Below are 25,404 nucleotides of genomic sequence, written 5' to 3'. Positions count from 1 at the left end.
ACCGCATCTTCTGTTCACCACCACAGAACCGACATTGACAATGTACACAGTTTCCACACACACACAAAGAACACCACACACAAACATTAACACACACACACACACACACACACACACACACACACACACACACAAAGAACACCACACACAAACATCTAGGTGTGCAATATTCACATCTAACAGAAACAAATCTGCGACAAACACACAGTAACACAAAGGTCACGTTCACAGGCACAGTGGAATAGCTGGGGAAAATGTGGGGCAAAAAGCTCTCGGTTACACTCTACTGGCCACTGGAGTGGACTCGGAGGGCTCACCATCATTTTGTTTAAACACCGAGGAGGTTAATTTGCGTGTGCTTATGCCAATTTATGCACTAATTTCCATACAAATGATCTGCAATACCATTTTATGACTCTTCTGTCAAGAAATGCAAATTAAGCTATTCCCAGACTTGTTCACTTGAAGAGTATTCGTTCTGCTAATTTAGTCGCATTGCAGCCTGCAGAAATGAATACCTAGTCACATACACGATTTTGAGAATTCAACTAGCTACTATCGTCACAGTGATCTGAACATCATTATATACAACAGCAGGAAAAAAAGACACTGCAATTACCAGAGACCATCAGATAAAGAAAGTAATCACTGATAAATGTTAGGCTATGTCAGATGGGCTAATATATTTTATGCAGCAGAGGAGCCCAAAAGCAATATCAGGACATTACTGATGTTTATGTAAGGCTTTGATCTGTATGATTTTCCACTGAGAGCTATGCGGATGACAACCTTTTCCCAACCTGATGAATCTTTGGGCCGAAATATACTATGAAATATACTGCAGGCAATGGCGGGGGATTACAATAGAGATGTATTTTCTGTGTCTTCTTTATTTTTCTGTGGTGAGTCTTTTTATTTTTGTTTTTCATTTTGTTACTTGAAGCAGAGCGGGAATGCAGAGGATTTGTTTTTTTCATGAAGGCAGGGATATAACACTGAGTGGGAAGAAGAGAGGACTATGTGCGGATCAGTGGGCAGGTTCTTACTGTTTACATTATGGTCCATAAACTGTCAAGGCGCATGCATTTATAGACATACATTTGCACACACAGACACACACAGACACACACACACACACACACACACACACACACACACACACAGTTTCTCAAGTTTGAGACTACAACTTGGGAACTGTGTGTCAAGGGGCTGCTTATGAATGAACCATAACAGTTTGTCAGTCTCTCTCACACATAAGCATTCAAAGTCAAACACACACACACACACACACACACACACACACACACACACACACACACTGACACACACACACACACACACACACACACACACACACACACACACACACACACACACACACACACACATACACACACAGACACACACACACACACACACAGACTCTTTCAGGAAGTGATATATAGCAATTATTCTAGCTGCCAAGACCTGTGCTGAATACAAATGCATTATGGCTACGTGCGCACCGCTGAAGAATACACTCTGCTCAACCTGCTCACTGAACACACACATACAAATATTCACGGAAGGTTCTAGAAACTGGGAAGAACTACTCGCAGAAGGGAGCGGGATGGATTCCACACGGGAGGAGCGGGAGGAGTTGTTTGGGATGTTACCTCATAGAGAGGCTTATCGGCTTCTACCTCCATACTGATACCCATGGCGTCCTCCCTGGACTCTGCTAGCCTCACGGGGGAAGAAGGGGCCATGTTGGGGGACTGTTCCCCAGAGAGGGGCTCATCGTCACTGGACATTGAGAAACTCTCTCCCCCTGACTCGCTGTCAGTGGACGGCCCCGGGCCCAGACCGGGGCCTGAGTCGGGGGCCGGTGTGGGGGGCGGAGGAAACGCGTCCGCGTCTCCGTCCGCGTCCGCATCCACATTGTCGGTCGTGGGGGACAGCGGGCCATCAAAATTGCCCGAGGCCAGGCTCTCGGAATCGCTAGTGGCGCTGTCGGACTCGGGCTCGGGCTCGGACTCGTCGGTGTCGTTATGCGACGGGCCGCGTGGTTCCTCTCCCCGCTCGGGCGGGCTGACCTCATCGGGCTCCTCGGGCTCGGACTCGGTGTCTACCTGTGTGGCGGACTGCTCCACGTCCGACAGCTGATCGAGAATGCCGCCGGCGCCCGACTGAGCCTCCTCCGTCGCTTCCACTTTCTCTGGACTGCCCGTGGGCTGCAAGAGACACACACACACACACAAACACACACACACACACACACACACACACACACAAAATCAGAAACCCCCCATTGTCAGTGAGCATCTTCAAACATCCTTCAGAAACATAAAACAAGAGAGCACTTCTTCCATTCGCTTGCAAAAACAACAATATACAGTTGAATATAACATAAGAAACATAAAAGAAAAGCAGGGTGAAGGTACACAAATATTAAGCATTGGTGTACTGACATGCTCTTGAGAGTACACAAATATATTATATATTCATGTATTGACTTGATGTTCTTGAAGGTACACGAATATCGTATTCATGTGCTGACTTGATGCTCTTGAATCTTTTACAAAAAGGCACAAAGAGACCTTGCACTGCCTCTGTCTATCCACAAACGATTCCTCCCCATAAATCTGTCGCTTGTTAATGGGCAGAGGAAGGACACAAGCATGGCTGCCTTGGCAGAGAGATGACAAGGGGGTGCCTGACGAGGGACAAAGCCCACACATAAACACATGTGCACTTGTTAGTCTATTAAAACAAGGACACGACGACCTATGGGGGAAATAGGCATACATGCACACTGACTATAGATCAGTAGGAAGAGGCCTACACAAGCTAGGCTAGCATAGGCATGCATGCAGACTGCCTGCAGATCAGTGGAAAGGGGCCTACACAGGCTAGGCTAGCATAGGTATGCATGCAGACTGCCTGCAGATCAGTGGAAAGGGGCCTACACAGGCTAGGCTAGCACAGGCATGCATGCAGACTGCCTGCAGATCAGTGGAAAGGGGCCTACACAGGCTAGGCTAGCATAGGCATGCATGCAGACTGCCTGCAGATCAGTGGAAAGGGGCCTACGCAGGCTAGGCTAGCATAGGCTAGGCTAGTGTAGGCCAGCACAGAGTGTTAGAATGAGCAGCCACCTTGGTGAAGGCCTGACTATGGGGAGAGGTGGCAGGCCATCCGCGGGTGGTGATCTGCTCTCGGGCCGACTGCAAGAGAGCCGTGAGCTCCGGAGACATCTCCTCAAAGGTGGGCTTAGGCTACGCAGGACAGGAGAGACGAACAGTCAACACAGACATGCACACACACATCACACACATCACACCCACACCCACACACACACACACACACACACACACACACACATACATACACACACACACACACACACACACAGACTCTCTCTCTCTCTCTCTCTCTCACACACACACATGCACACTCTCACACACACTCTCACACACACATGCACGCACACACAAGCATGCACACACACACACACACACACACACACAAGAGTAAAGAGATTTGAAGCTTGAAGTTTGGGCACACAAAGACAGACACAGAAAAAAAACCAGTAAGGAAGGAGGGGGTGTGATAGAGAGACAGTGAGGACGGGACAGACAGACTCAGGGAGAGTGGGGGAAGTGCAGGGTGTTATTCATAAGAGCATCAGACATGTTCCCTTAGGACAATCCAAATTGATGAAGTGCTGCTAGTACAAAATGTCCATCAGGGTCCCAAACACCTAAAATGAAGAAACAAAACCCACTATCTTGAGCTACCGCTAGCTGCTATTGGCTGTGCCGTGTGCAAGAATTCTGAAGTGCTTAGAGCAATTACTGGGACGTGTGCCTGAACGTTGCTTTTCAAAAAGCTTAAATATGCTCATCAGGTCTCGCGCCTGGCTTCTTTTGAGAATAAAATACTCCTTTGAAAGTCACTGCCTTTTTACCCAAGAAAAAGCCAATGATGAAGAGAATCTGATGCACCATGCAGTCCGTCTACACACAAAGACGTCCGTTTCCCTATTATGAACACAAAGTGCACACTAAGACAACTACTATGGAGCTACTTCACAATCCCCATAAAACCAGTACTTGAGGACATCCTCATGTCAACGTTTGAGACAGATGGGCTCTCAGCTATATATTTCAAAACAACTCCAGCAAGACAAGACTGTCTAATCCCCAGGGGAAACACCTGCTTTTGAAAAACAACTTTTGCTTTCCCAATTTCGCGTCACAAAAGACGGCAGACAACAGAGCCACGTCGAAACCTCAGGAAGAGAGCTCTCTTATGAATAGGGCCCATGTCATTCAACATCAAGCAACATAGACTCTAGAGAAAAACATAAAGCCAAAACAGAAGCCGTTTTTTTTTTCTGAAAGAAAAGGAAATCATACTGAAGGCAAAGTGACACATTCCCTTTGTATACCTTGCAGCTTGGGACTGGCAAACGTAAAAAAAATTTTTGTATATTTTTTGTTTGAACGAAACAAAAAAGAACAATCAAAGCTTGTGCCCAAGAAGCCAAACATCCAAAGGAAATGGTGTGTGTGGGGGGGGGGTGACACCAAACACCATGGTAAAGCATTTGGCTCCAAAAAATATTTCAGCAAACCATATAAGAAAGTGGCAAACCCACAGCATTCATGAACATTTTGTGTAAAGCAAAAAGCACTGGCTTCACTTGAGCAGCCATATCTAATTTTTTAAAGCCAGGCTGGGGATAGCTCGAAGGGAAGTGGCTTAGGGAAACCATAGTGAGGAATTGTGAGTGATTCAGTGCTGGCGTCATATACCACTCTGGCAGTAGGGGGCGTTTTGGCTAAATAGGACACGTGGCCAGGGCTCAGGCGCGGCATCTCCGGCGTTTGCGGAATGGCCGGGGACTTGAGCGGCGACCGGAGCGGCGATCTCATCAGAGGGGACGTCCGGTCTCCCAGGGCCGCGTCTGCCGCCAGCAGCTTCTGATCCGACTTCTCCGCGTCGCCAGAGGTCGCGGCCTCTGCTGCCGCCCTCGCCGCGCTCGCGTCGGACGGCGGAGGTCTCCAGGCCGGTTTGACGGAGACCAGCGGTGGCGGACCCTTGGCCGGCTTGATCGGCACCGGGTCGGACAGCTCGTCCTCCGTGTCCACCGGGATGATCTTCACGGCGATAGCCGTCTGGTCAGGGATGCTGCTCAGCGGGGAAGCGGAGGGCGATGGCAGGTCTCCGTCTTTGGCCCGGCTCGTCATGGTCACGATCTTCCCTGACGTGGTGTCGTACGACTTGCCCAATGTGTAGGTCTTCTCTCGCACCTCGTCGGTCTTGACCGCCGCCTCGTCTTGGAGGACCTCGAGGGGTTTGACCTCGGGGCTGGCACTGGCCTCGTCCTCCACCGCGCTAGTAGTGACCGACACTATTTCCTGTTCTGCTACCTGAGGAGGGACTTTGCTTACTATTACCCACCCTTCAGACTCCTACATGCAAGATACAAAGACTGTCGTTAGCCAGCACTGCAAGAAGGCACATCAGGGATTATTCTCACAACCACTGGATCTGCGGCTCACATACTCAGCGTACTTAGCGAGATGAAAGGACAACAATGGCCATTTCAATCAACGGGGCAACTGGACTTCCGCTATCACACGGTGCTATGGAGCTTTATATAAACTTCGGCACAGGATTATCCCTCAGGCCCCTCCATTCTTAAGGCCGTCCACACTGCCAGCGGTAACATTAAAGACAACTGTGACAATAATACAATGACAGACGACACTGACGAACAATAAGAAAAGCCTCTCATTATCGTCCTACAGTACATGTTACACACATGCGATGCCTAAAATTCAATGGATTCTGATTGCCTGTCAGTGTTTCTGTCGCTCACAAATTGATCTAAATGTGATAACCAACAATGTCGTTCTTTTTCTTCTTCTTGTTATAGTATGTAACACTATAACACTGCCATTCTTGGGAGATAGTGTTATTTTAAACTGCAAATTTTACAGTCTTAGCAGTGTGGATGGGCCATCAGACGGTCCCCGTGGCATTACATGCAGATAAGTGACAAACTGCGTATTCCTGGAGCCAACTGACCTGTTTTACGCTAGACTTGAATGTTGAAAATTGTTTTTTTTTTTGTCTTGTTAATGTGAAAATGTGAAATATTTGAATAAATTACGTTGAATTTTTTTTTTTTTTTTGGTCTTGTTAACGACTAACAACACAGCAGCTTTATTGAATGATTTTAACCTTGTAAAGCATCAGAATGTTATGGTTATAGTTATAGTTATAGTTATTTAGAATGTCCCAGAAAGCCTTCTGTGTGCTTGTAAAGCATCTCTGGGTGCCTTGAAAAGTGCTCTATAAATAAAAAGTATTAATATTATTATCATTTAACAGACACTTACCACAGCGGTGTTGGTCTCCGGGGGAGTGTCCTTTGTTTCGGGAGCCCCCTCGGTCTCGTCTTTTATGTCCTCCTCGTCTTTCCTGTCCTCTTTGGTCTTTGTGAATGGGAGCGGGGAAATCAAACCATGAAAAAAGGGAAACGTGAAAAACCTAATCTCAGTTCGAATTTTTAAAAAAACCAAAAAAACAATTGAGACCAGCTAGCAGGCCGCGGCACCATGTGGGCTGCGTCAAATTACATATTCCATTTGATATCTCACAGAGAAATTTCAGAACTCGCCTAATGAGCAACTTCTGAGGCTGCGCCTCAATCCCGCTGCAATCATCCCCACCCAACGCTTCCCACCTAATCATTCATAACAAACATTTCATATTCACTCCAATATTCATCAACAACTTTTTTTGAGGCGAGCTCCCTTTTCCCCATTGGGGGAATCAATTCAGTGAGGCTCTGACTTTGATTTATGTGTTCAGTTAGAATAAAATCATACCGAATAAAGCACTGCTGGTGAAATGTGCCTTTCTAAAAATACTTAATATTAATAAATATATGGCCCTTTTGTATGTTATTACGATACCGCATTTTGGCCTGTTTGATGATCACAGCTAGTGATGACACAAAAGGGGGAACTCGTACCCTTGCGCACACACACACACACACACACACACACACTTACACACACACACACACACACGCCCCTCCCTCTACCACCACTTGTGTTTCCCTTTTGAAGTAGTTACATTCAAATCATTTATATAACGGACCGATTTATTCCCTCTGCTGATGATATGCTTAGCAAAGCCAAATGTTCCACACACACTTCCATTTCCTTTTGAAGCAACAAAGGGGGGGGGGGGAAATGATTTATTACAGACATTTGCTGGCCATCCTAATTACAGATGTGTGGCAGAAATGAATGCAGCTTCTATGTGATGGAACACCTGCTCCTATTCTGTTCACTTCACAGCAGCTCAGAATTTACCGGAAAACAAATGCTATTGCAAGTGAACAACATTTTCTGCACATGTCCGAAGCTACTGCGTTAAGTGTGCAGAAAGGAGTTTCTTGAAGGCCCAGTGTGAGTGTTCTTGAGCACAGCATGGGACCTTGGAAGATGTACAGAGAGTCCGGAAGAGACAGATGCAACGAAAACAGGAAAGGAAAGCTTTTTTTTATTTATCCTCTCGACCATGGCAACCAAAAAGAACACGGCTTTGTCATGCAAGGACATCTAAATCTGGGATCTGAGAGGGGGAAAAAACGTGGCCGTTTGTCGTCTGTGACAGCAAAGGCTGACCAGAACACAGCGTGTGCGTGCGTGCGTGCGTGCGTGAGTGAGCTTACTTCGTCAGGAAGGAGGGGCTCGATCATGGGCGCCTCGTCCAGTCGTGGCGAGCGGAGAGGGGAGGAGGACAGGCGCTTCTCCCACTCGGTCAGGCCCGACTTGTCAGCGCCCTGTTCCAGAAAGGTCCTCTTCAGCTCACTGATGTTGGTCTGGTGCTTGACCAGCGTCTCTGGAGTTTCCTCTGCGTCCTGATCGAGAGAGAAACAGAGAGAAGGGTTGGTGTCGCAAGACCAGTGGTAGGTTACGAAACCACTGTGACGCAAATGTTTGCAAATATAGCGCAATCAAGCCAATGTTAGGACAAACATCTTTTTCACCATCATGATACACATAACACTGTAAAAATGGCTAACATACCATACATATATAATACGCCCCTCCACCCCACCCCAACTCAACATACACACTCCTCCATGCATATAAATCTGGGATTCTACATGCCCTCTATTGAAAATCAATGGCTTAAAGCAGGTTATCTGCATTAATGTTATCCTCTATGACAACAGTGGTATTATCTACAGCACGTGGCCTATCGAGCAATGTCATTGGGGGTCTTATATCACTCCCATAGAGGGTCAGTGATCGATTGGTAATGACTAGCGTTCGTTTCTACTGTATATTAGAGGGTACAGTTCATCTGATAGAAAAGGCAACAATTGAGCTCTCTCCACTTCTTTCATTTCTGTTAAATTGTTACACGAGATGCATTTGACAGATTTGTACTTAATGCTTTGAAATTACTTGAAATGACAACGTCACTCTCTTCACACCAAATTAGCACAACCAATTTTGCATCCACACCATGCAAGCAACTTGCTGGAGCATCTGAGCTGAAAATCGTTTCAGTAAATGCACTCCAGGCATCCAGAAGACCAACGGCCATGCCATCACTACAAATAGACACTTGAGCTTTTATCTTCAGACAACTGAATAGCTCAAGCCACTCAACGCACTCCAGGGTCATTCCATACCAACCTCAAGCATCAGTTTACTATGCCTGATAAAAACATTCTCTCCTTTTATTCTCCTTATGAAACTGGGCTGAAATAGAAAGAGAAGACGTCTTGTTTTCTCAGGAGTCTTGTTTCTGAGGCGTATAGTCAGTCTGCCACCTCCATCTGATACAGAGTGTGCTTCGTTCTACAGAGAATTCTCATTAGGCTGTTCAGTATGGAGTGGAAATTGTAAACAGGTGTTCAAAGGAGTTACCTGTGTCCTTAGCTCTGATTCGTCGTCCTGGTCTGACTGCAGCCGCACAAAAAAAAAACGAGGAGAGAAATTATTACAAGAAGAAAGAAGATTTTTACATTCAATGATGTGTAAGGATGAATTTCACAAGAGGGATAACATGCAACTAACTCTTGGTGCCTAATGAACACAAAAGGTGTCGAGTTTAAGACAAGGTGTTCAAGCACCATATGCAACACAAACTCAGAATCAGCTTATGAAATCTGAGTGAAAATGTCTTATTTATTCCAAAGTGCTTAAAGCAAGCTAGCGAGAAGATCAATATCTCCGATGACATCCTTAATAATTAGGCTATTCGATAAGCCGTATCTGACTGACACACACACCAATGAGGCCAGACAAGATGGAGAGGAGATTTCAGTGCTGCGATTATAAGATGGGGGGGGGGGGGGCTAAGATGAGGATGATGAAGATGACGAAGGCACAATATTACACACCTCTGTGGCTGTCAGATCACCATCGATAGCGGTGTCTGTAAAGTCAGTCTGTTGTGGGCAACAAAACCCACACATCCAAATTGAAGGCATGAACAGAAGAAGAACCACAACTGTCAGTCAACCATTCCCTCTAAAATAAGACTCTAAAAACACTCTAAAAAACGAAACCTGCGTGAATGTTAGAAGGTTAAAGGGTTAAAGAGCTCAACAGGAATACATGATCGACACCTTTTCATCTATTTATTTTGTTTTAAATGAAACATTTCAGTATGCACAATGACATGAGTTTGTTTTTTAAGTGGTTAAATGATCTGCTGTTTACTAAATATTAAATAAATAGAATGTACTTGTGAAAGGACCTGTAAGAAATGCCACCCTGATCATCATCAACACTTCACACCGATTTTTTTGATACAGCAAAACTGAGACAGCTGAATCACAGCACCGCCTCGCTAAAACGTGACACAAATAAATCCTCTCTAGCATTGACTGAGCCTGCTGCGGAGACACATCTGGACACACACCTGTGTGCTTTGACAAATGGCTCGCACTGACGCACTCACACACCTGGCTAAGCAGGCAGCAGGCGAGCAGGAGCAGAGGGGCACACAAAAGCCAGCGTTCTGCTCCAGCGCTTAAGCCACCCAGAAAAGAGGTTATCGGGTCCGTCTCTGACACGGGCAATGGAGGCCGTTACATATCTCGCCGAGGTCTGCTCGGTGACTGGTCAAAAGTTTCGGTGCAATGTCACCTTTGGATGTGTGCTCGACGAGGAGAAGTCGTCTGGCGCGGTGTGCTGTACGTACCCTAGTGTCCTGGCGCAGGGGCGTCGGCGGGCTGGGCAGAGAGAGTTCCGTGGCCCTCGTCGACTCGTCCTCTTCCTCCAGGACGTCGTCCACTCCTATGGCGGCGTGGACTGGGACGGGGACGGGGACGGGAGTGACCGGAGATGGGACGGAGGGCGGTGGTGCTGGTGCTGCTGCTGCTGCTGCCTCCTCTGCGCTCCTCTCCTCGGCCTTCTTCTCTGGCGTCACCGTGGTGATGAGGTCACTCACAGCGAAGCCCTTTGCAGTCCCGTACAAGGCCGTGCCCATCTCTGCGCGCGCACACACACACACACGCACACACACACACACACACACGCACGCACACACACACACACACACACACATACACACATACATACAACGATACACACACAAGGACACGCAGACACACACAAGGACACACGCACACACAAGGACACACACACACACACACACACACACAGACAGAGATGTTCTTTCATTACGGTGAGGTTTTCCTTCATTGCGCCAAGATTGCAGTAGATGTCAGGCAACTGACGCTACTGTGCTGCAATCTTTATTAGCACACTGTTCCCACATTCATTACCGAACCCACAGGGGACTCAGGCAACAGCATCAAAGCAAGGGTCGATTAACACACTGAGAGACACAAAAATATCACAGCCCTCCCTCCATGTGTTAGCCGTCACAAAATGAGTAAAAAATCAGAATAATAATACTGAAAATCATTGCAGTCAAAATAGGGAAAGTCTGCCAAGTGCCTTAAATGCTATAAGCATTTTAAAAAAGCGTAGCAGAAATATCTTCATGGATTATTTTGGCATTTACACAAGCAATTAATCTGAAGCAAAACAGATCCAGATTAACAGACATGAAAGATATTTCACCCGTAATTTAATAATGCTGCTGACTTTTTTTTTTCCAGTAAAAAGATTTATTCGAATTGTGCTCCTTAGTTGAAGCAGGTCCTCAAGTTTTAATTCGGCGCCCTCGCATTCATTCAGTATTCATGTCAAATACAGGCTCAGAGAGCATTTGAAAGATCCACAGGAAATCAAATTAAAAGTAGCCCCTGAAAAGTTTCAAATCAGTGGTGCAGAAAACTTATTAATAAAATCACCAAAAGGTTACCAACACCTCCTGCATAGAGAGCACCTTGCTCAGACCAGGTTTAAGTATAGTGCTCTTGCATGAAATTACTCTCTTGAAGGTTAGAGGATGAATGACTTCGGCACCCCTGTCCGTCAAGCAAAGTGACAAACGGCATGAGGACGTGACCCAGAAGGACTGGGCTCTAGTATTTTATCCCCCCTCCCACCCGAGGACCTCAATTTACAGGAAAGCTTTACTTTACATTTAATTCCTTCGACCCAAAAGGCAAAAAAAAGCCCCCCCGGTCCAATCCATTTATTGGACAGCCATACAAAGGACATGATTGCTTTATGGATCTAGGCCACGCAGACGGTGTGGGGAGGGGGGGGGGGGGGGGGGGGGGGGGCGCGCTTGGGTTTCACACCCGCTAGCCGACAGCATGTGCAAAAATGAAATCCAACCTCCGGAGCCGAGCACGGAAAAGTACCAGCGGCCGAGTGCTCCGCATGCTACAGGCTTGCAGCGCAATCCGTTTCACGGAAAAAGTCATGCAGAACAGCCAGTGGAGACGAGACGAGACGAGGCGAGGCGAGAGGAGGCAGGGCGGGCCGCCATCAGGAGGCACACTATGCATGACTGACAGGGGGAATAACAGAACAACACTCTGATGGAGAACCCAAAAGAACGAGAAGCACATGAGCAAAGAAAGAGACAGAGGAGGACGAGAGGAGAACAGAAAAAGCTAAGATGGTTTAAGCAGCTGAGACTACAGCCCTTTTGCTTCTCCACACACACACACACACACACACACAAACTCGCACACACACGCACGTGTGTGTGTGGTTGCTTGCATAGCCCTATAGCACTGCGTGCATCTACCTGTTGGTTTAGTGCCGTTTATAGTGGCAGGTGGCTTAGCTCCCGGGACTACAGGCGCTGTGTGTTTGGGCGTACTCTGAGGAGCTGAGGAGATCGATAAGAGTTAAGCGTTCTGGTAAAGATCAGACAGAAACACACTGCTAACTGTGAACACGTACAGAGAGGAAGGTTCGGCCATTAGAGTAGGCTCGAGTACAGAAACACAAAATGTACTGCACACTATACTTTTTGAAAATTTCACACACAGCTTCTTACAGTCAACGGGCATTCATTATCAATGGCACACATTTATAAATGAGTGTTTGCTGGCTAGACAATAAAATAAAATGATGAAATGTTTAGAGTATGGTCATTTTCACTTTGAGTAGTAAGCTATCTAGAGACAAACACAAACCCTGCGCAGTAAGCAGAACGTAGTGGCTAGACGCGTGGGTGGACATCACAAATGGAGCTAAACAACTGAAGCCATGAGACGACCATGGAACTCTCCTGCACCCCAAACTTGTGCTAATGATGGCAGATGAATCATTCAAGGTGGGCTGCTTTTTTAACATCACAGGCACAGAAAGCCACTCATTCAGTATGGCGTCATATCCCATCACACACACACACACACACATTCACACAAGGAGGGAAGAGACAAGACATCAGCCAGGAAACCGCATCATCATCCTCATCTGGTGGAAGCCATGGGTGACGCCCCATATCCTCATAATCTGCCCAAAAATACCGGAATATTCTATCGCCTTCATGAGGACCCAGTAAAAACAAAGACTATAAAATTCCTCAATTAATTGTTTAAAAAAGAAGGACTGCCAAGGCACAGACGTTGTGCGCCCTAGTGCAAAGATTACCCACTAGGCCAAAAAAAAAGAAGAATAACACTAGTAAGCTGTAAATCCTTGCGCCAAATGGCTCAGCATCCTCCTTTACAACAAGGCATGATGAAATAAAAAGAAACAAACAACCCCAAAAAAAGAAAAACGAGAAACAAAGAAAAGAAATGCTCTTAAAAAAAGAAAGAAAAGAAAAGAAAAGAAAAAAAAAAAAACCCATCCTGGCCTAGTCACGACAAGCCATTGACAGCGTGCTCGTGGCTAAGCTGGCTGTGAGTGCAGGGACATTAGCGGTGGTCTGGGAGTGGAAGATAAAGCATCATGGCAAGACTCCCAGCTCAGCCGGGGATGAGGAAGGCAACGGGAGTGACGTGGATATAAAAAATATATTTATAAAAATAAATAAACACTGGGGAGAGAGAGAGAGTGATCAAGTGAGTGTTGTATGTGCCGACGCTGACAAAGAAGCACGGAATACACTCAGCTAAGCTGGAGAGAGAGAGGGAGAAAGAGAGAGAGAGAGAGAGAGAGAGAGAGGGTGTGAGAGAAGGAGAAAGACTGGGAGAGAGAAGGAAAGAGAGAGAGGAAGAGAGAAGGAAGGGGAGAGAGAGGGAGAGATACATGTTTAGAGAGGAGGAATGACAAAAGGGACAGAGCGAGAGAGAAAAAGAGGGGGAGGAAGGGAGGGAGGAAGGGCTTTTTCCTAATGCACTTTAGTGCCGACGAGCCTAATAAGATTGACAGCAGAAAGCAGGCAAATATGGCTTCATCAAGTCCAGCAGCCAAGACCTTTTATGAGAGATTTTTATGCTGTCATGACCTCCGCAGGCGAATCGTTCGCAGAGCTTGAGAGATGTGTATAAAAGTGCAAAGTATGTTCATAGGCGACAGCTTGCAACAGTATAACAAACAATGGGGTGATGCACATGGGTGACAGAGCTATTTGGACATTCGTTTTTTCTCCTCAAGGACTAGTTCAATCTCACAACAGTATTCCAAAGCTGTCAAAGCAGGAGAAAACTTCTTATTAAAGAACAGTGCCCGTCAACAATGAGAGAGAGGTCATTGGGTCAATTTTTCAATTTCCCCCCAGAAATGTTTTCCGATACGCTGGAGATAGCTACTGGCATCTGAGCAACAACGTAAAACGACTGCTACTACTGAGACTTGAGCCCTCGTCTTCCTTCTGAGTTCATACCACACTAAGACACATATACCAACACATATGTCAACGTGAACCTGAGAAGAGTGGGAATGTTCTGAGAGTGGCTCCTACCTCCGTCCAGGCTGCGGGACATTCTGTAGCGCTTGCTGGTGGAGCGCTCGAAGCACGGCGCCGGGCGGACTATCTGGGAGCTGGCTCTCCTGGTCTGGGCTTGGGTTCTGCCACTGTAGCGGAACTTAGAACCCAGCGTCAGGAACTTCTTTGGCGGTGTTTCTGGCGATACCAGCCTTAAAAAAAAAGCCCAGCATTGCATACATAAGCAACTAAGTATACTATATGTTACATTACGCTTGCAAATCAGTTCAAATCATTTCACAGAAAACTGGTACTTTGGTACTACATAATAAATGAATGACAGATATGCTAGCCAAAGTCTCACCTGAAAAATGTGTGATGCTCCACACACACCTTCCACAGTCTCTTGGCCGCTCGATGGTTTGGTAGCTTAAAGCCGATTGTGCTTTCAAACTGCTCAAACTATTCACAACACACCAAGACAAAACACGTACCGATGATCAAAGCAGAACTCATGGTCAACAAAGATTTTACAGGGCGCCGGGCGGTCAAGGCTGACAGGAAGGCTACATCAGACACACAACTGAAGTGTTCCACTCGCAGAGCATCTGCAGCAACAGTTAGCTTCCACTATAATCAATGTAACTGGCTACACCAGACGTGATGGTGGAGTGTGCGCTCGAAAAAAATGAGAGCAGTCTTCTAAAACTCTTTTTATGTTCTGCAAATAGAGCGCTTCACTTGCGGACCTGGTGTAGCTCAGGCCTGGGGTGGTCAAAGGTCAGTTTTGAGGTCAGTGTTGAGGTATTCTGTCATGCGTCTCACCTCCCCAGGCCTGATCTTGATGTAGAAGTTGTTCCTCTTGTAGGAGATCTTGAGGATCTTGGGCCAGGCGAAGCGGTTGATGCGCAGTCTGTCGCGGTAGATGAGGAGACCGGATGAGCACACGCCCAACATGATCTCGACCCCCTCCGAGTCCTGGGGAGAGAGACACCAGGGGACCGGTCATATGTGCAGCAGGGCAGTGCATGCACACACACACACACACACACACGCACGCACACACACTCTCTCTCTCCCTCTCTCTCTCACTCTCACACACACATACACACACACACACACACAGACACACACGCGCAAACACAGAACACACACTCTCGCTCTCTCTCTCTCTCTCTCTCTCTCTCACTTACACACACCATTCTGATTCCCAAAGGTCATTGAGATCGTGGAATGGCTCTTTTTTTAAAATGTTATGCCTTCATTAATCTCCACAGAAGGGATATGTTCCAAATACATAATTCACTGACAGAGGTACAGGAGAGGCACAAACAATACTGGCAGGAAGGCAATTTTTGAATAAATGAAAATGAAGATGTTCGTATCATTTTTCCTCTAAATATAACCTGACTGTCATTTCTAAAGGGATTGTTCTGTCAAAATCATTTTAAACAATCAATTTAAACTGATTTCCCTCCCACTGTTCATATTTCTCCTCCAATATGTGTCCTCCAATACACTGCCTCCTTATCGACTTCCTTTGCTAAAGATGCTATGCTAAGAAACAGTACAATAGTGTATTCCATTTGAAATACATTACAATAAATACAGTACCATACAAAATGTGTTATCACATTGTTCTATCCTTATTACTGTATATCATAGATTAAATTATATCATAGATGTATATATTAAATTAGATGTATTACGTTTTCAACACCACTTTTGACATTTTCCAGTCAGGCATTCATATACAGTGCCTATAGAAAGTTATCATACCCTTTTGAAATAGTTACTTATTTTGTCTTACAGCCTGAAATCAAAACCCATTTTTAAAAAAATCTTTTCCAGTTTTATTAACAAATCTAGCTGTACAAGATCAAAATAATGAAAAAAAAGTCAACAGTTCTGAAAATTAATAAAAAATTAAAAACTAGAATAACAGGGTTGGAAAAGTCATCATACCCCTGACTTAATACTTTGTAAAGCTTCCTTTTGCTTTCATTACAGCCATCAATCTGTTTAGATATGCCTCTATTATAGCTTTGCACACCTAGATAGGGGAATATTTGCCCAATTTTCTGTGCAGAAATGTTAAAATTTAGTCAAATTCTGTAGGGAATGGCGATGGACTGCTCTCTTCAAGTCAATCCACAGATTTTCTATAGGATTTAAGTCAGGGCTCTGACTTTGCCACTCAAGGATATTCACCATCCTATCCTTAAGCCACTGCTTTGTTCTTTTGGCAGTATATGTTTAGGATTATTGTCGTGTTGGAAGGCGAATGACCTCCCCATCCTCAGCTGTCTAGGGGGGGACGCAGGTTTTCCTCAAGAATTTGGGTGTACTTGGCAGCACCCATTTTCCCTTCTATCCTGACCAATTGCCCAGTCCCCGCTGATGAGAAACATCCCCAAAACATAATGTTGCCCCCACCATGCTTCACACTAGGTATGGTGTGTTTTGGGTGTGTTTGGGTGTGTATACTGTGTTTGGTTAGCGCCTGGAGCTCAGTCCAAAAACTTCAATCTTAGTCTCCAAAAAGTTCAATCTTAGTCTCATCTGACCATAAAAGCTTTTTCCACATGGTAGCAGAATATTCCAGATGTGTTTTTGCACTGAACTCCAAGCGCAATGTTTGGCGAAAACCAACACAGTACACCACCCAAAACACACCATACCTAGTGTGAAGCATGGTGGGGGCAACATTATGTTGTGGGGATGTTTATTTTCTGCGGGAACTTGGCAATTGGTCAGGATAGAAGGGAAAGTGGATGCTGCCAAGTACACCCACATTCTTAAGGAAAACCTGTGTCCCTCTCCTAGACAGCTGAGGATGGGGAGGTCATTCGCCTTCCAACACGACAATAATCCTAAACATATACTGCCAAAAGAACAAAGCAGTGGCTTAAGGATAGGATGGTGAATATCCTTGAGTGACAAAGTCAGAGCCCTGACTTAAATCCTATACAAAATCTGTGGATTGACTTGAAGAGAGCAGTCCATCGCCATTCCTTACAGAATTTGACTACATTTTAACATTTCTGCACAGAAAATTGGGCAAATATTCCCCTATCTAGGTGTGCAAAGCTATAATAGAGATATATCCAAACAGATTGATGGCTGTAATGAAAGCAAAAGCAAGCTTTACAAAGTATTAAGTCAGGGGTATGATGACTTTTCCAACCCTGTTATTCTAGTTTTTAATTTTTTATTAATTTTCAGAACTGTTGACTTTTTTTTCATTATTTTGATCTTGTACAGCTAGATTTGTTAATAAAACTGGAAAAGATTTTTTTAAAAATGGGTTTTGATTTCAGGCTGTAAGACAAAATAAGTAACTATTTCAAAAGGGTATGATAACTTTCTATAGGCACTGTACTAGTAAAGGTAAAGGTAAAGGATCTGATCACACAGGAGATTAAAAAAGCTAACGCAGTCTAAATCTACCATGTACCACTAAGTGTACCAGTAGATGAATTGACGCTGCTGTGTTGCTATTACATATTTCAATTAATTTCTGCAATTATTGCAATTATTCTTGAACACATTCTCACATTCTCACATTTTTTTCAATAAAGTCAAAACGCTTGAATGGTATATGGCGTGGCACATATGCTTAAACGTGACTTTGTCTGAACAATCCCTCTATCCGACTGTGTGGTGGTTCCCTGGGCAGGTCAAAAATAGACTGTGTTTTCAGAGGAAAATGGGCTACCGGACTCCAACGGTACTCTCACCAGCCCACTCTGTTGTGTCTGCAAAGCTTTTTTGTCTCCTTTCTTTCAGCCTCAGGCTCCCAAGAGCTCCACGCTGTTCCGGCCCAGTCTATATTGGGCAAAAAGGTCCAGCAGTAGCAAACTATGCTGATGTCCTACATTTGCTATCGACTGACCACCAGCTATGTCAAAACATTTACAACCCCAAATCAAAAAAAGTAGTGTGAAATGCAAATAACAATATAATGTGATAATATACAAGTCTTGTAGACCCATATTTAGCGGCAAACAGGACATAGATAATGTATGAAAATTGACTATTTAAAGAGAAACTATGCAGGATTGGCGATTTCATCTCCGGTTTCGGTTTCGGTTTTCGTTTTCACTTGTTTTATGCTTGCATATTTCTCTGCAGAGCTTCCCCTACAGCTTTAGCGTGTATATTTATACATATATAGGCTAAATACATATATATAAATTGCAAGCATGGTTCTTCTTGTTCCTTACGCGTCTCAGACTTCCAGATGTAAACAAGGAGCGATCGCCTCCTGAACAAACTGCAAGGCTGCAATAGCGGATAGGGACACTGGGGGCGGGAGGAAATATTACTGTTTTCGATGAAAACTGGTCAGTCAAGCAAAACAACGATTTCTAAGCGATTTTTTGACTATGAAAAGTTGCATAGGGTCTCTTTAATGGAAAACATGATCATTTTAAAATTCATGCCAGCAAGATGTTTAAAAAAAAGGGAACAGGGAATGTTTACCACTGTGCTGCTTCACCTCTTAATTTAACAAAATGCAATGTTTAGATGTTTAGAATGTTTAGAAACTGAGAAGACCAGTTACTAGAGTTTGAGAATTAAATGTTGACCCTTTCCTGCATGATATAGGATTTCAGTTTCTCAACAGTATGGGGTATTCTAAATCATATTTTCCCATTCTATGATGCACCTAATTTGACAGGTCTGGACTGCAGACAGGCCATTTTAGCACCTGGGCTCTTCCTCTATGGAGAGATACTCAAGGTCTTCCATGGAAAAAAAACATTGCCTGGAAAACATTGCCCACAGAATATTTTTCTTTACAGAAACAGGTCTGGTTTTAATGCAGTGCCATCTGAAGTCCAAAAGATCACAGCCATCCAATATCGTTTCTCAGTTCTGTCCCTAGTTTGCAAAGTTTTTCTGGATTCTCAGAATATTTTAATAATATGTACAGTCGATGATGAACTCCCCAAATGCTTCACAATTTCATGTTAGGAAGCATTGAAATTACATTGATTCATCATTTGTCCACATAGATTTACACAGAGGGCTGCATATCCCTACAGTGCATCATTACTTCTAAGAGACTCTCAAAGGTCTCTCTATGCTTTTTTCCTACTCAGTCATGTTGCCAGTTACCCTAATTAGGCATGAAACATTCCTCCTTCTGCTTTCTTTACCATTACACAACTTTCCCAACATTCTGTTACCCCCGTCCCAACCTGTTTCATGTTGCTGGTATCAAATTCAAAACTAACATATATTTTCCATGAAATAGTCAAATTTGTAATTTTTAACATTTGATAATGCTGCCTGTGTCCTTTTGGCAACTAAATGTGAGTTCACGAGATTTTGCAGATGATCACATCCTGTTTTTGTGTGGGGTTGTAGAAAGATGACTGTGTGCTGGCAGCTACATAAGGCTGTGGCCTCCGTACGTCATAGAACAGAGTAAACAGAGGAATTTACACTAATGCATGCTACAAAATATCTACTCAATGACACCAACTCCACAGGGCGAGGATGAGATATTTTCCTGAGATGGGTCTTTCACTGATGGGGTTGACATTTCACAAGGCAGACATGGGGGTTGAGATGGCTCTACACATCTTTCTATGGTACGGGTAATGGGCTTCTTTATTACACTGGGGAGGTGATTCTACAGTAAGTCACAAAGGGGTTATACTGACCAGAGACTATGCCCCTGTGCTTGATAACATTTACACTGACTACAGACTACAGTCAGTCACCACCGTGGGGGGAAAAAAAGAGGTTGGGGAGGGGGAAACCAACTGTAGCCTGGGCGATGAGGTTCTATAGCTACAGGGCATGGTCATGCACAAGGACTCGGTCAGACACAAAGAGAGGACACAGACGGGACACACTCGGACACACACACAAATGCAGCCTTACCTCGCCCTTAGCCGACGACAAGCAATCAAAGCGGCTTCCTACCAACTAGGGTCAATCAAATAAGGGAAAAAAAAGGAATAGAAAAGAAAAAAGAACAGAAGATAGGCTGATCTACCTGAACTGAAGGAGACAACTCTGCTTTGTGTCCTCTGTGTTGTCACATGACACTGTCTTCCAACCAATCACGGAACAGTGACTATTGTGGAAGTCTTTGGACATACAGAACACACCCAGAACCACGTCCTGAGTTACTTACTTAACTTAAAGCCCTAGTAATTCATATGTAAATGTAAAGCACCATTACAGACAGATACGTCAAGCCTATTAAGACCCATATATTACTAACATGACCTCTGGCTGCCGTAATAAAACTATCTAGTGGGCCCATTACATACTCACAAGTAATGAAATAAGCCACACTGACAGCAAGATGGAATAATTTGGGACCAGTTAATGTCAAGCGTGCAAATTGAAGAACTGCATACACTGTAACATCAATAAAAAATCATTTTAAGCTAGCTGACAATAATTTGATGAGGCCATATACTAATCTTCATTAATTGCTGGACATTCTACAACTCTGTCTGCAATGTCTAGACTCTTAGACAACACCTAGCAAGACTTTACTGTATAAAAGTTAAAAGCACACTAGAGTCTGCCTTTGGGTCCAGATGCTAATTAATGTTTTGGCTCTGCCGATGCTCCATCCTTCTGGCCCACTGCAGTTTGCTTCATTTCTGCATAAATCTATGTCATGGACCTTGGCCAATGCCTCGCTTTGACTGTGACACATAATTACAGTCGATTGGGGGCCAACATCTAAAATGCCTCTTGGCGCTTAAATGACAGTGATCTACTGTGCAACACAGCTGACATTGCAACCGACAACAGAAAGCAATCGACTCAGAAAAAAAACAAACAAACAAAACAGTAAACAAACACGGAACACAAAACATAAATTAGCCATTGGTCAGTGGGCCATGTCACATTTAAAGCAAAACACTTGTTCTGTCACCACCACAAGGTGGAACGTTTTACATATGTACAGTCTGTTTTTTTTTTTTACATTTTTTAAAAGGTTGACATCTCTTGTTTGTGGGCTCCACATTGCTATTGTGATTGACTTTGCGACCAGCTGCCTTTCACCTTCCAAAGACCAATATGGCTGCTCAGAGTCAGGATTCAAGAAAACAACAGACAGGGGTCACGCAACACCGTCATGCAGGCTTGGCTACTACTGTAAAGGCTGATAAAAAAACAAGACTGTAAACATTAATGAAAATTCAAGAAACCCCAATTTAGAGCATCTTAAATGTTCCCATACCTTAGCATGATGAAGGTCCACTCCGTACATCGAGAGCTTTTTCACATTCTCCAGGAAGTGCATTTCAGCCTCAGCTGGCGTCATTCCTCTGAAGGAAAGCACAAACAAAAGAACAAACAAATAAACAAATGAATAATAGGCCTACCTTTATTATATAGCACTTCCCTGGCAAGACAGCCCAGAAAGCTATTCAAAAGAATTACATCACACACAGAAAACACACCCTCAAAATGATTACCAGTTCAATAAGGGAAACATTCACCTGCAATAAAAGAGAGCTCGGCTCAAAATAGTGAAAGAAAACAAAAAACACCAAGGTATCATGGGACACAAATAAATACCACCACAAAACGAAATGAATGAATAAAAACACAACAGCAGCAGACAAGTTAAAATAAGCAAATAGTGTAATGTAATGTGTGTGTGTGTGTGTGTGTGTGTGTGTGTGTGTGTGTGTGTGTGTGTGTGTGTGTGTGTCTGTATGTGTGTGTGTGTGTGTGTGTGTGTGTGTGTGTCTGTGTGTGTGTGTGTGTGTGTGTGTGCGCGCGCATGTGTGCTGTAGCAAAGGAGTTCTTAAATGCTATAAAAAAATTGCAAGTCATCCATAGCAATCCTCTGGGGCGTCCAGTATCAGGAGCTGGAGCCAGTCAGTTGGAGCCACCGGGCCACATAAGAAATGAAATCTTGTTTGGTTAAAAGGGTTGCTGAGAGAGAGTGCACACTAGCTTCCAAATGAGAAAGCAGAAACTGTTGGCCAGATGATCAGATACAGCTACGGTTGGCTCCGCAAGTTTTTAAGGCCCATTAATGTAATGTTTTGCGAATTGGCAGAGCGGGTGGTCAACAGCAATACGAGCTGATAAAGAACATACGCAGAGGTTGGAGGTGATTACCGCCTTAATAGGCTCTTATGGAAGACAAACATGGACGGTTTCATTACCGCATCCTGTAGCTTAAGAGAAAACACTGACAGAGCGCCAAGGCCTGTGTGTCACCACATACTTATAGTTCTTGTGAAGGTCCATCACTTTCTCCTCCATCTCCTTGGTTTGGTTGGGCGCGAAGCGGAACTCGCTGACGTACTCGCTGCCGTTCTCGTCGGGGTCGAAGTCGCCGAGCTCTGATTGTACGCTGTAGGAGCCGAGGACAGTGTGTGTGGCAAACGAGCACGGCAAGCGCCCAGACACCACGTCATCCCTCAGCTGTAAACAAAGATAATACCTGCAGAAGAGAGAGATAACATGGGAAATATAATTTTGTTCAATATGAAATATGAAAGAGATTTTGATGTCTGTTGCTGTTTTTTGATGTTATGATCATTCTTAAAGAAACGTGTCACTTAAATGTCACGCCAACTTCCATGATGAATGAAAATGTTTCACAATAAACATATTTGAAACAAATATGAAACAGATTTTTATCCATGTACTGTATGTCGACATTTTACAAATATACAAAAAATGGATAGGAACCCGTCATGGACTCAAAAAGATTTTGTTTGAGGTGGATGGAACATTCTAAGACATTACTGTAAGACAAAAGAGAACGCCAAGGCACCCTCTCTGATAGCTTGATGGTGAAATGTGTCAGAGTTTTAAAAAGTTCAAAATGTCCAAGCCATGAACATGAAGGCTTTCTGATTGTTTAAAAGAGAGTGCCATGGAGTTATGTTTTGGTTTTGATATTCTAAATATACCTACACAGAAATAGAGAGAGACTGTAGGACAGAGAGAGAAGTTATGAAAGATGGTGACAGAGAGTATTAGAGGGGAACTGACAGAGGGATACAGAGAGAGAGAGAGAGAGAAAGAGAGAAGAGAGAAAGGGAGGGAGAGAGAAAGAGAAAGGGATGGAGGAGGTAGGGATGGAGAGAGATACCATGAGAAACAGGGACAGGATCAAGCAGATAGAGATGGGGGTTAAATGTGGAGCTTTGCTGGAAATCTGGACAAAGCTGCAGTTTACTGAGTGACCTCTCACTGGCCTGACTTGACTTCGAGTCCGGCTCGCTCAGACGAGTCGCCAGGACTTTTAAGCGCAGCAGTGCTTTGAACCGACCTTGACTCTGAGTCTGTCTCGCTCAGACAAGAGTCGCCAGGACTTACGAGGGACTTTTAAGCACAGCTCTGTGAGCTTTCGACTGACCTTGTGATGTCCTCGGAGAGCTGGGCGGGGTCTGGGGGGTAGAACTTCACATTAAAGGAGAAATTCCAGGGGACTCCTGAGTGGCAGACAGATCGAAAGGGGTTCTCAAACCTTTTCTCACAATTTCAATTCCTTCACATGTAAAGACACACATGGTCTACAGGGGTTCTCTATCTCAATTTCCATGACTCTCTCTCTCTCTATCTCTCTCTACTGCGGGTCTACCGTGTGTCTTTGATCCAAATACTTGTATGACCTTATCCTGGGCACTCTTACTGTAATTGGTGGAACATGCCTTAAGCTGAGCAGACAACATGTTTGTTTTTTCAGTCTTGCACATCATGGTTACTCACACTATACTGTACGTTCAAACTATTCACACACTGCAAAAGTAAATGACAACAAAACTCAGACGTGCCACGAATCAAATATGATCCGACCGAAACACTGATTGTCATGTCTTCTAATTGGGTGTTGTGAGCCAAACAATTCAGACAAGAATCCAGCCCCATTCTATTGTGTGTTGGATCCAAATAAATCAGGGCCAACAATGGACTAAAACCATACAGTGTCCGTGGAGAATACTCTACAGCATAACTGTACACAGGCTGTAATACTCAAGTGTGCTTTGAGCAGGTCTACATGGGAGATATGCAGAGAGCACAGGGCGGAGAACCTTCAGGTGAGAACTATGGAGAAAAATAAAATTTTTCTATGTTCTTTAGTACAATACACTGTATAAAAATGCTTTTGTTTGGTTGAATATTCACCTCGAATCTGTTTCTTCATGTCTTTGGAGGGGTCCAACCAGTTCTGTGAAGGACACCAACCTCTTTATAAGTCTTTTCGATGAAAAATTGAAAAATTCCTGATTCCAAGAAATGGTCAATGGGACTCACCTTCTGGTTTTCAATGTCACGGAATGTGATGCCAAAGTAGTCTCTTTCTAGAAGGTTGAGCTGCTCGCATACTTTGTCAAATAGTACCTGCCCTTTCTCCCGTTTCTGAAATGAAGAAAATACAAAAATATAAAAACAAGCAAGGAAAAAACAAACAGAGAAAAACAACATCATACACTATAATGTAAAATAAATTCTTCAAAAGAACTTTGAGTTTTCATTCCTAATTCAACCAAGTTGAGGACAAAGAAAGTGCAAGACGAAGAGGGGAGAGTAAAAGAACAGAGACTGCTGAATATTGTAGTTGGGAAAGGTGCAGGAGCAAAGCCATTTGGCATTTAAGTCTGCCTTCTGAACTTTCATCTTATCAAAGTGTCTCGCTAAGGAGATTAAAACCCATCAGTATGTCCCCTCCTTTGACCGCTGCCCATTTATTACGTGGGGTGCCGGGAACAGCCAGTTCCCACAGACCCGTCCAGCCAACCCCATGCCAGCCCTGCCCAGCTGTGCCCCGCCATGCCCAGCCCTGCCCAAGCCTCCGGAGTGGCACAATGCACCAAGCTCCGCCAACACTAGCAATAGCGCCACCATTTATGACGTACGAAAACATATGGACAACATCATGCATGTGTGGCGTCATGCACTTTACAGTCTGCAGAAAATGAGGCTAAAACTGGCTGGCCAATGGGTCTGTTGTAGAGTAAGTGCTTTCTCTGGAGCCAGAGCATGCACAGTAAAACAATACAATCTCATCAATCAGGTCCACCAAGGAATTGACGATGTTTAGTTATATCTCTGCCATTTTAAAGTTCCTTCCAGTGGTTGCACTTTCAATTGAGTGTGCACCCTACAGTATGGCGT

General features: G+C 44.4%; 1 protein-coding gene across 4 annotated transcripts in view; it reads right to left on the bottom strand.

Moving 5' to 3' along the window:
* The window catches only part of epb41l3a (erythrocyte membrane protein band 4.1-like 3a), a 52,407-nt gene that overhangs the window by 6,873 nt on the left and 20,130 nt on the right, over positions 1 to 25,404 (bottom strand). The window contains exons 4-22 of one of the 4 annotated variants that reach the window (XM_062520807.1): positions 24,544 to 24,648; positions 24,415 to 24,457; positions 23,645 to 23,720; positions 22,502 to 22,720; positions 21,500 to 21,587; positions 20,176 to 20,220; positions 15,103 to 15,255; positions 14,642 to 14,739; positions 14,314 to 14,489; positions 12,202 to 12,285; positions 10,231 to 10,520; positions 9,425 to 9,472; positions 8,949 to 8,984; positions 8,715 to 8,780; positions 7,739 to 7,927; positions 6,393 to 6,488; positions 4,800 to 5,459; positions 3,138 to 3,257; positions 2,112 to 2,213 (exon numbers count right to left, since the gene is read on the bottom strand). In XM_062520807.1, coding sequence (XP_062376791.1) covers positions 2,112 to 2,213; positions 3,138 to 3,257; positions 4,800 to 5,459; positions 6,393 to 6,488; positions 7,739 to 7,927; positions 8,715 to 8,780; positions 8,949 to 8,984; positions 9,425 to 9,472; positions 10,231 to 10,520; positions 12,202 to 12,285; positions 14,314 to 14,489; positions 14,642 to 14,739; positions 15,103 to 15,255; positions 20,176 to 20,220; positions 21,500 to 21,587; positions 22,502 to 22,720; positions 23,645 to 23,720; positions 24,415 to 24,457; positions 24,544 to 24,648 — 2,694 coding nt within the window. The remainder of the gene's footprint in view (positions 1 to 2,111; positions 2,214 to 3,137; positions 3,258 to 4,799; positions 5,460 to 6,392; positions 6,489 to 7,738; positions 7,928 to 8,714; positions 8,781 to 8,948; positions 8,985 to 9,424; positions 9,473 to 10,230; positions 10,521 to 12,201; positions 12,286 to 14,313; positions 14,490 to 14,641; positions 14,740 to 15,102; positions 15,256 to 20,175; positions 20,221 to 21,499; positions 21,588 to 22,501; positions 22,721 to 23,644; positions 23,721 to 24,414; positions 24,458 to 24,543; positions 24,649 to 25,404) is intronic. The other 3 variants (XM_062520809.1, XM_062520810.1, XM_062520811.1) reach the window with 3 other exon arrangements.

Source organism: Sardina pilchardus, chromosome 19 (genome assembly GCF_963854185.1).
Source record: "Sardina pilchardus chromosome 19, fSarPil1.1, whole genome shotgun sequence".
Lineage (NCBI taxonomy): Eukaryota > Metazoa > Chordata > Actinopteri > Clupeiformes > Clupeidae > Sardina > Sardina pilchardus.
The sequence above is the reverse complement of the archived record's forward strand: the minus strand, read 5'-3'. Positions and strand labels throughout refer to the sequence as shown.